General features: G+C 33.8%; 1 protein-coding gene across 1 annotated transcript; it reads left to right on the forward strand.

The window, feature by feature from the left end:
• Positions 1-373: 373 nt before the first annotated feature.
• Positions 374-8,370, forward strand: LOC132270740 (alpha-soluble NSF attachment protein-like). Its single transcript, XM_059771936.1, has 9 exons — positions 374-663; positions 1,469-1,518; positions 1,606-1,678; positions 2,399-2,478; positions 2,802-2,953; positions 6,743-6,902; positions 6,988-7,035; positions 7,328-7,408; positions 8,113-8,370. The coding sequence occupies exons 1-9, from the start codon at positions 519-521 to the stop codon at positions 8,191-8,193; spliced, it is 870 nt and encodes a 289-aa protein (XP_059627919.1). The 5' UTR covers positions 374-518; the 3' UTR covers positions 8,194-8,370.
• The last annotated feature ends 3,241 nt before the right edge of the window (positions 8,371-11,611 follow it).

Raw genomic sequence — 11,611 nt, forward strand, 5'->3', positions numbered from 1 at the left:
AGATAAAATGTCACATGACCTAGTTAAGATGTTATGATCTCCCCTTTCAAAAGAGACTCCATGAAGAACGTGTTATGAAGGATGTCAAAAGTATCGGGATTTATTTATCTATTTATTTTTTTATTAGTGCAGCAAAAGAAAATTAAAATTGTCAAATGTAGAAATGCGAGTTAGGTCACTTTATATAAAATATGTTTTAAATTAATGCATTGGGCTTTGTTTTAGAATGAGCGCTACACGACTGGGCTTGGTTTGGGCATGTCAAACCTACAAAATTCAGTCCGTCCCAAACTCAAACCCAAGTCCAAACCCAACCCAGTAGAAGCCTTACCTTCGAAGATTCAAAGCACTGATATGTCGCCAAGCATGAAAAACTGCGGGCTTCCTTGGATTACCAAAACCTCCTGTACTGCGACTTTCTTTCCTTTTCCATTTCCTTCTCTTTCCCCTTCCTTTTCCTTCTCGTTCAGTGTGCCATTCATTCGTTTCTTCAACTCTCTCTGAAACGATCTCCAAAGATGAGCGGCCAAATAGCGAAAGGAGAAGATTTCGAGAGGAAAGCGGAGAAGAAGCTCAATAGCTGGGGCATCTTCGGTTCCAAACACGAAGACGCCGCTGAATTGTTCGATAAAGCTGGCAATTGCTTCAAACTTGCAAAATCATGTAATTACTCTCACCTTCTCATCCATCAATTATCGTTTTCTGAGCATTGTTTCTGTCCGATCAAAGAAAATGCGGAATTCTCTTTTTTTATTATTTGTGGATTTTCATTTGATTTAGACATGATCGATGTGTTTTCTGATGGAAATTTTAAAATCTGGTTCTGAATCGGATAAGAATGATGGTTTGATTCGGTGTTTTGGTCATCAGATGTGTTGTTTTTGGATTGGAAATGATGAAACTGATAAAGCTTTATTATTTGTGTATAAATTTGTGTGTGTCGTTTATTTTTATATAATTTTACGATTTTTTTTTAGGCTTGACTTGGATGTGTTCTGGACAGATTGAGAAGTAAAATTTATTTCATATTTTGGATATTCATTTGAAGGAAGAATTAGAGTTCCTTTAATGATTGAAAATAAAATTCAGATGTCTATATTCGGTAATTGTTTTATTGACCTTGTGTTTGGGGCACGAATTCGTGCCTTGGATTTGGAATTGGAAGAAATTTAGTTCAAAATTTAAACTGAATTTTCTCCAATTCCAAATCAAATTAGTTCAAAATTTAAACTGAATTTTCTCCAATTCCAAATCAAATGTGTCCATTCAGTGCTCCCAGACATAGTATGAATGATATCATTTCGATGTTAGACTTTTTCTGCTTGAGGGACTGAAATAAGTTATTATCATTTTTTTTTTTTTTTTTTTTTTTTTTTTTTTTTTGTGATAAGTAAGAATATGAAATAAGTTATTATCATTAAGGAAAAAAAGAAAGATTGACAATTGCTTATATCATGTGTTCTCTCAGGGGACCAAGCAGGAGCAGTTTATATCAAGTTAGCGAACTGTCATCTGAAGGCAAGTGCTTAATCTATTTATTTTTATCAAAATTGTAAATGATATTTTACTATAATCCAGTATGATGCTGTTGGCTTCTGATTATAGTTGGATAGCAAACATGAAGCTGCGAATGCATATGCCGATGCTGCTCATTGCTATAAGAAGACAAATACAAAAGGTATTTATGGTGTTCACTTCCATGTACGATATTCCTCAATTCATGAGATTAGAATATATGTAACCCTTCCATCCAGAATTATGTCGGACCAAATTGACTTATTTCGCATTTTAGAATAAACAAAATCATAAGACATACACCAGGTGTTTGAAAATACAGAAGGATCGCTTTTCTTATTCTTCTTCTTCTTTTTTATTTTTATTTTTTATTTTCACTGTGAATCACCTGTAATGTGCTCTTTGTTTTTCAGAATTGCCATGGAGACATTTATGTGTCGTGTCTTACCTGTGTCCGGTGTCTTTATTCTTACATGCTGTTATTACTCGGAACATATAATTCATATGCGTAGTTTTTTGCACGGTGATGTATGACAATGCTAAAATTTATAACAGATCCTCTACAGTGGCTTAGGTTGAGGAAAAGTTTAAGATATAAAAAATTTAGGATGGGAGGGATTGAGTCAGATAGGTATAACAGATCCGACATAAATTAATTTTTTTCACATGCTTATAAAAAGGTTAAAGACTCTGCTGTTACCTTCAACCATGTTGGGTGGTTCGTCTTAGCCTTGTGATGCTTTTTCTTTTTTAATTGTATTCTTTTGAGCTTCCAATGATACTATCACATGAATTGTTAGCCTCTTCTTTCATTATGATTATTATTATTTTCCATTTTAGCTAGAATAATTTATGCTCCTCTTTAACATTGGATGCTTTGCAGAGTCCATAAATTGCCTAGAGCAAGCTGTAAATCAGTTTCTCGAAATTGGAAGGCTTAATATGTCTGCAAGATATTACAAGGTACTATCCATACTGGTTTGTGAGTAAATATTGTTTTACTTGATACAATAATAAAAAACCTGATTACCTACTCATATTTTGTTATATTTGGGATCTCTAATCTATCAAATTCTTGGTTGAGTTCTCTAGATTGTAGGATCCTGTATATGAACAAAATTTCCTTTAATGTCACCTTGTTTGCCATAATTTTAAGCTGCATAGTCATTGATGTTTGACTCCTGCAAATTATGATTATGTAGAATACACTTGTATGATTTGTTGCTCGGGATGATGCAATAAAAGTTGTGAAAAATGATGACGTGGAATACTTTCTTCATGTGCAGGAAATTGCTGAATTATATGAGGCTGAACATAACTTTGAGCAGGCTATTGTTTATTTTGAGAAGGCAGCTGATCTTTTCCAAAGTGAGGATGTAACAACTTCTGCAAATCAGTGTAAGCAAAAAATTGCTCAGTTTGCTGCTCAACTGGAACAGTAAGTGTTACTAATATTAGATATATGTCTCTTGTGGAGTTACATGACATCTTAAAACTATATGTTATCGCTTTCATTTTATGATGCATGCATTATTTCTGTTTTAACCCCTTATCTGGATAACCCTGTTACATGAACTCATTCATTTGTCTCCACAGTATGACAGTACCTATGCCGACATGATCCATCCTGAGCCCGAGGTACATAGTGATGTTTCTTGTTGAGCTGTTGATAATTGTCAGCCTGGTAGTTGTAATCCAGTAACTGGCCTTGCTCCGACTAGGCATGAACCCCGTCTCCTGGTTCTACCTTTAGAAAACAGAGGGAAAGAGAGGGGAAGGAGGAGGCCCCCGCGGGGGGGTTGAGGGATACGGGTATAATAGGCCTAGGGCATGAACATGTTCCAGGAAGGAGGAAGTCACTTTATCTTCAATTGCACATAGAGTACTAACTCTACTCTTAAATTAAAGGAATTGGAAGGAAAGGAAAAAGCTTAATAGTTTATTATGAAAATGAAGAAAAGGAAGAATAGCTTAACCTCTTAAAGAATGATACTATATCCTTCCAAAAATGGGAGGAAATGTGGGAAGGATAGAGTTATTTGATCATCTGTTTTGCCCCTGTTTTTCTCTCACAAGCGAATTCATGTTTTGTCCGTTGTGAACAATAATTTTTATTTTATTATTATTATTTTTTTCCGTTTATTTTTTATACTTAGGGCCAATTATACAAAATGATGGAGATATTGATGATGAAAATGAAGAAAAGGAAGAATAGCTTAATCTCTTAAAGAATGATACCATATCCTTCCAAAAATGGGAGGAAATGTGGGAAGGATAGAGTTATTTGATCATCTGTTTTGCCCCTGTTTTTCTCTCACAAGCGAATTCATGTTTTGCCCGTTGTGAACAATAATTTTTATTTTATTATTATTATTTTTTTCCTTTTATTTTTTATACTTGGGGCCAATTATACAAAATGATGGAGATATTGATGATGATATAAGTAATAAAATCGAAAGAGGGTTGACAAAGCGGAGGGACACTAGTGGGGTTTTATGCGATAAACAAATACTCCCTTTGTCTCAAAATAGTTGTCCATCTTTGAAATTCAAACTTTTTAAGGGGACAAACATTTAATGCGTTATCCTCTTTTAAAATTCCAAAACTATCCTTCAAAAAGTAGTGTTAGTATGAATAAATTTTCAAAAGCGGAGGATAGTTTTGGAAGTATGCAACCTTTTTACATTGAGGGACAAGAATTTTGGGACATCCCAAAATGGAAAGATTGACTAGTATTATGGGACGAAGGGAGTACCAAATAAGTTAAAAGGGAAAGTATATAGAATGGTCATTAGACCAGCTATTTTATATAGAGCGGAATGTTAGGGGTTAAAAAAGAAACACGAAACACCGCATCCATGTGGCGGAAATGCAAATGTTAAGATGGATGTAATGAGTAATTGGGAAAGCTAATATTAATAATCAAGGGATTAGAGAGAAATTAGGTATGGGCCTATGGCACCATTTAACGAGAAAATAAGAAAGAGTAGACTTATATGTGATAAGGACATATTCAACATTGACCAATAGATGCACCAGTAAGGAGAGGAAGATTGATTTGGATAAAAGGTAAGTGACAAAGAGGTTGACCAAACTAACATGGAATGAAGTGATAAGAAATGCTTTTAAAAAAATAAATCTAGCAGGAGAAATGGCTTATGATAGAAAAGATTGTAAAAAGATAATTCATGTGGCCGACCCTGTTTGTACGGGATAAAGGCAAGGATGATGATGATGATTTTTTTCCTTTTACATCCACTATCTTCTCCAAATGCAATGAAGGATTACTATTTTTTCCTTTATTTTCCCTCAATTATACAAACACAAGGAGATCTCAACATTATTCTCCCACCTCATTTCTTTTCTTTTCTTTCATAATTACTATTATTCTCTCTTTTCTTTTTTCTAAGTTCGTGCAAGTCAAATAAGTGCTGGACATCATGAATTAGGTGGCAAGTTGTTTGCCAATATATGGGAGTGATGTCATAGAAACCTAAGCAGCTGTAACGCTGCTTTAGGCACTTTTATAGTCTGGTCAGCACCACTTTTGTTTATGTTTTTTTGGCCACCACTGCCTATATCATATCAATATCTTTGCTCCATGCTCGAACTTCAAATTTCTTTGCTTTGTGCTCGAACTTGGACTTGGTTGCAAAGATGTTGTCCTGTTATCTCTATTACTTTAACCAAAATCCTTTTGCTATTTTCTCACTGACACAAGTAGTGATTTTTACACGGTTGACACTTGCAAGCATTCCATGTCTAGGTTCACTGAAACACATGTTCCACACCTTTAAGGGGCTTTTAAGGCTAGTCTCCTTATATCAAACCTGGCTGGATTTGAATGTAATCAAAGAGTGATGAGGATATTTATTTTTTTGGATCTGAATCTTGAGCTCATCAAACTTTTGCATATATTCTTTCTTCAGTGTCATGATACCTTGTATGAGATTGACAAGTATACATAACTTGTTGATTGGATGGACGTGCTTTTCTCAGGACTTTTCCTTCTTTTCTTGCTAAGTAGATTTGGCCATATTGGCGGTTATCTCAATTGTCTTATGGTGCTTTCAACACTGTTGCACCAAACTTTTGTGAGACCTATAAACTTGATATTTTTGAACTCCGCTCTTCTTTCATCTAACATACAATACCAATCAAAATACTTCATTGTAGGCAACAGATCAGCAGATTGTAGGATTGAGTCTTCCGTCAAAGTTTTGCATGTCAATCTTCACATTCTTTATGAATTTTCGTTATGTCACGAGGCTCGTAGTAGTCTCTCTCAATCACGGATCAATTCCAGTCAAGTTCGTTGTGCTGTCCTATCAACCATGACTTCTGTTTTTGAACCAGATTAGGTGGCTGTTTCATTTGCACCCCTTTGTTCCATTTGTGATCCATCTTGTTTAGCATCTTTCCCCTTGTTAGTGTTGCATTTTGAAGATTTCAGTTCAGTATTGGCTACTGAGTTACTCGTAAATCCTTGATTTGAGTCCTCCCAAATGAATGTTTGGGCCAAGTAATTTCTCCACTGATTAAAGAGGTAGCTTGTCTCATTGATATCGGTTAAATCGCTTGAATAAAATTATTCCTTTCAGCACCAAAAATGAATGAACTGCTTTGTGGAAAGAACTTGGATGTTTAAGACGAAAGATAGGAGACAGAGGCCTAGGCATTTTACACCTAGGTTCTTAGTAGTTACACCTAAGGCATTTTACACATGACAAAATTTTGGGTCTTAAAAATTTTCTTTGTCTGTCTGAAAAATGAATGAACTGCTTTGTGGAACGAACTTAGATGTTTAAGACAAAAGATAGGAGAGAGAGGCCTAGGCATTTTACACCTAGGTTCTTAGTAGTTACACCTAAGGCAATTTACACGTGACAAAATCTTGGTTCTTAAAAGTTTTCTTTTGCCTGTCTCAAAAGAAAGCCAAAACCTCATTATATATAGGTGACAATGGCTTGGAAACCAAGAGAACTTAATGACCAGGGTGGTAGATAATCTTGGTGAGCAATTAAGAGCTGCTGAGATTTGAAGTTTGAACCTTCTCTAAACCAATCAAATCTGATCTACACAAGTATTATTTACATCAATAGAGTAATGCAAATTAAATGTAATATTTGAATTGACATCATTATGGCTTTGTTGTTGATGTAAAACTTCGATGATGAATTGAACAGTTTGTTGATAGGGATATAATATGCTTGCATTTATTATTCAGATACCAGAAATCAATCGACATTTATGAAGAGATAGCACGACAATCGCTGAGCAATAACTTGCTGAAGTATGGAGTTAAAGGACATCTTCTTAATGCTGGCATTTGCCAACTCTGTAAAGGCGATGTAGTTGCGATTGGCAATGCATTAGACCGATATCAGGTTAAAGTTTGGCGCATATCAAGCATCTTCAATTTTTATCCTATGGCTTAGGTATATTGTATGAATACGGCATTTGCATTTGCAGGAACTGGATCCAACGTTTTCAGGGACACGCGAGTACAAATTGCTGGTGGTATGTAATAACTTGTAAAACTATTGTTAATCTATTTCTTTTGCATTTTCCTTTTGAAATGGTGAATTATTCTATCTAGTTGGTGGAAAGTGGGTTGATAGAAGTATATTGAACTGCTTATTTCATTGTTTTCTTTCATTTCAAGTGCATACTTCTATGGATTTTTATCAACAGCTTAACATCTTATATGCTTCCTCTCTTAGGTGGTTTTTCGATAATACTATTATTTTATCTTTATATCATTGGGATAACAGAAATTTAGCTTAATATGGAGATTCTATTCTTATGGCAGGATTTGGCTGCTGCAATTGATGAGGAGGATATTGCAAAGTTTACTGATGCTGTGAAGGAATATGACAGCATGACCCAGCTGGTAAATTTTATTTCTAATTCCACATAGAACACTTCCAATCTTTTGATTGATTGCGAGACTAGGTCTTCCTCAAGTTAGTTTAGTTATGTCCTTTAACCCTTCAACCCTTTTATACAATATTCTAAGAGTCCCCATTTTCTCTGAAGATTCTTGTAGTCGTATTTGTTTTTAGCAAGCATAGCTGAAAGTATTGATATTGTGAAGGATGAGTAGCAATAGGAAGTAAAGATTTGAAAACAATAAAAAGCATCTGTGAGAAACTAATGGTGTCACTTATTAAAGGAGAAAAGGTGTTAATGGTTTGCCACGTGCTAACATTACGGAGTAAATGATGATAAGAAAGGACCCGGGTTGAGTCTGAGAAGAGAATATATCTGTATGGAGAATAGACTTGATAGAAGATACGATTCTAACCGGGCTGCATGGGGTAAAAGGATTCATGCCAATGGTAGTTTGTTCGAACACGAGTTTGTTGAATTAAAAGTAATATGAGGATTTATAGTTTATCTTTGCATGATCTTGTCGGTATTTATACATTTCCACTGAAGTCACTTCTGTTCCTCGATCTAATTGATATGCAAACTAGTATTGGATTGAATTTATACCATGTGTTCACTTGAAAGTTTTGCGATTCTTCTATTTTAACTACAAAAAATTACAATGTCCTTGACTGTTTTTTCCTTCGATATGATGTTGCTTCACAGGATGCTTGGAAGACAACCCTTTTGTTGAGAGTGAAGGAATCGCTGAAGGCTAAAGAACTGGAGGAAGACGATCTTACTTGATTCTTTTATTCTTTGTGTGTTATGCTGAGTGAATTTCGATTTGTTGATTTTGGTGTACTGGGTGGTTGTGTCTCTTCATGCTTATTTACACTGTTTTTTTTGTGTGGTGCTAATCAGAGTGCATTTGCTGCTATTGTAAGCATGAGTTTGTAATACAATTATGGGTTTGATTTGCTACCTGTGGGTCACATAGGAATTTGTATGCTGAAATGAAGCGTAGAGTCGATGTAGGAAATAATTGAACCGATTGAATCTAAGGACCATTATCTTGCAAGTTATAGGTATTACCGTATTAGTAAGAACAAAATAGCCCCTTATGATGAGTTCACAATATTGGCTTTTGAAGTGAAAATTGACTAGTCACACTAACGTTTGATTGGATTGAATGCACTTAATTAATGCTGTCCTGGCTAGTGACCCGTTGAAGTAAAAGATTCATTTTTTTGATTTGATTATTAGGAGGAGATTGGTATGAGATTTATACAAAGGTTATGTACATTTAAGGAGTTAGACATTTTAGCAATTAAGTCATGTTTATTTGCTCCATATAAGAATTATACCATAGTGGAAAGAGGGCGATGATATGGACGTTTACGGTAGCTGAGCCAACTGGCAGGTCAAAATCTCAATAATGAGTTTCATTAATAACCACACAGAGAGAGAGAGAGAGAGACAGAGTATGTGTGTGTTTCATTACCATTTAACAAGCATAATCATGGGCCACGGGGGAGACAAATTGAATAGAGAGGTATTGATAACCCCCATCAACATCAACTGCCACACTTTAAACAAAGAAAGGACATAAACCCCAACCCATAGGTGATAAAACTAAAAGTAACGGACGCGTGTCCAATACTTATTTGGGCCTCCATCGGACGCGTGTCCAATACTTATTTGGGGCCTCCATCTTTTTATTGGTTCCTATCTAAGGGGGATCATAAAAGTGGTGGAAATCACAACTACACTGTTAAGGAGCGACTCAATTTAATTTGGAGTTTTAGTAAAAAAATAAAAAGTAATTTTTTTAATAGTATAAATAAAATTAATCACAACTCAAAAATAAAATATACAAATATATATACACACAAATTTATAATAATAAAGTTAATAAAATTAAAAAAATAATTAAAGAAAAAGAACCATTGAACTTGATTTAAAAAACTCAAATTCAATACTTCTAAATTTTTTTTAATAGAATAAAAATACGTTCATAAAAACTGTAAATTTGTAATGAGAGTGGGAGGAGAAGATATAATATTAAAAAAATAAAAAATAAATAAAAAATTGGAATAAGGAAAGTTTTCACCATTTTTAAAATATACAAATAAGTATTGGACACGCGTCCGACGGAGAGAGAAAGATTTTTGAATATTTAATATTTTATTGTTGGTGTAACTTATCAAAAAATATTTTTAGTACTGGCATAAAAAACGTGAATGAGAGAGAGAGAAGATTTTTGGGCCTAATATTAAATTTCTATATTGGTTAGGATATATTGTAAAATGTTAATGAAAGTAAAAAGAGGGAGAAAAAAAAGTTATATTAAGAATGTAAATTTTTAGGACCAATATTAAATTTATGTATCAATTAGAGTTCAACGGAACGAGGGAGGTGAGATAAAAGAGAAAAAAATAAAGAGAAAAAGAGTAAGTAGAAGTTATCCCAAGTCAGTTATTTTAGGATATAACTATTTGAAACTTAATATAAAATCGGAATGAACGAGGAGAGAGAGAAAAGAGAAAAAATAAGTTATTTTAGGATATAAATATTTGAGACCTAATATAAAATCGAAACAAGTGGGGATAGATAAAAAAGTTATTTTAGAATATAAATCTTTGAGATCTAATATAGAATTTTTATATTTATTGGAGTTTAACAATATTAAGAAATAATTATAATATAACTTAATATAAGAAAATTTTAAAATTTAGTGACCGCCTAAATTATCCAAGGCTGGAGCTGACCCTCCTCCCATTGGAAGTGTCACTTCATAAGCGACTGAATTCCTAATCTCTCTGGTATAGGAATACGAGGAAATATCACTTGAGTTAGAGGCTCAATGGGTAAACCAGTCTACAATATTTCTTATTTTCAAATATAATTTTTCTTTTTAAAAAGAGTAATGGTAGAACGGCCAAAAACGTGATTGGCCACATCAGCTCCTCTTATTTACATTCTTTTGAGTTTCCAACACCTCTTTATATTTTTACTACATACTCTTCAATCTCTCTCTTCTTTGTATCTCAATTCATAAAATCCTATAAATCTTTCATTTATTCATTCTTTTTATATTGTCTTGTTTCTTGACTTGTAAATCTTTCATAATTTTATTCTTTTTCTCTTATTTTTTAGAAGAATACTAAGTTAATAAGTCACCGTGACAAATCAATAGACCCATTTTGCTGAAGTTTAGAGATTAGGGTTTGTGTGGAAGACACATGCAAGAGACTTCCTCAAGGAATATTGAAGAGAGATGATGATGGTTGCGGGTCAAGGTTGTGGCATGGTAGAGTATGAACAAATTTGGATATTTTAGGGAGAAATATGAGATGTGAAATAAAGGGATGGTGGTGGCGGTGATGAGAAGAACAAAGAGATGGAGAAGATAAATTCATACACACGGGAAAGAGATGGTAAATTTAGAGAGAGGAAAAAAAAAGTGATTGCAGAGAGCCAATGAAGAAGGGAAAGAGTCGGTAAATTTAGAGAAAGGAAAAAAAAAAAGTGACTGCAGAGAGTCCATGAAGAAGCAAATCTCTAAATCTAGGGTGATTGCAGAGAGTCCATGGAAAAGAGAAATTCACAATCCAGAGTGATTGCAGAGAGCCAATGGAGGAGAAATACAGAACCCAAATCCAAGAAAGACAAAACAAAGAGAATTTGAGAGGAGTAAAATATTTAGAGAGAGAATAAGTAAAGATAATTTGAGAACTTCCATGAAATAAAGATAAGGATAAATATGAAGGACTTAATTGTCATTTGTTGAATAATTATATTTTTTGAGAAATTGTTTGACTACATAACATTCCATGTAAATTTGGTAATAATGTTTCGATGTTTCTACCGTGATTCTAAAAAAAATTATACAGTATATGGTAAAAAATAATGAATTACCAATTCAAAAATAGTTGACATGCAGTTGGACATCACCATAAATGTTAGTGAGGACTTGCCCTCTTTAGAACTTTCCAGCAAGAGGCAGTATTTCAAATGGTACCAATTTAATGGTCGTATGAGACAAAATTTAGTGTCAAAGTCACAACATTTATTTTACAAATAGTGACCGCATGATCCTACTTTTTTTTAACACTATCTACATCACTTTTCTTGCATTTATTTAAAATAAAATAAAATTATAAAATCCACGTGTCAATGTCCAAATGGTATCCTACTCAAGCCTTATCCAATATAGTACAGG

Source organism: Cornus florida, unplaced genomic scaffold, assembly GCF_030987335.1.
Source record: "Cornus florida cultivar Cherokee Brave unplaced genomic scaffold, ASM3098733v1 CherokeeBrave_3.0.0_Hap2_Chr08, whole genome shotgun sequence".
NCBI lineage: Eukaryota > Viridiplantae > Streptophyta > Magnoliopsida > Cornales > Cornaceae > Cornus > Cornus florida.

Bases quoted from the DNA above. Each gene is read 5' to 3' on its own strand.
- LOC132270740 (XM_059771936.1), top strand. From the start codon at position 519: ATGAGCGGCCAAATAGCGAAAGGAGAAGATTTCGAGAGGAAAGCGGAG. The intron at 664-1,468 runs GTAATTACTCTC...GTGTTCTCTCAG, and splicing joins CTTCAAACTTGCAAAATCAT to GGGACCAAGCAGGAGCAGTT. The intron at 7,409-8,112 runs GTAAATTTTATT...GTTGCTTCACAG, and splicing joins ATGACAGCATGACCCAGCTG to GATGCTTGGAAGACAACCCT.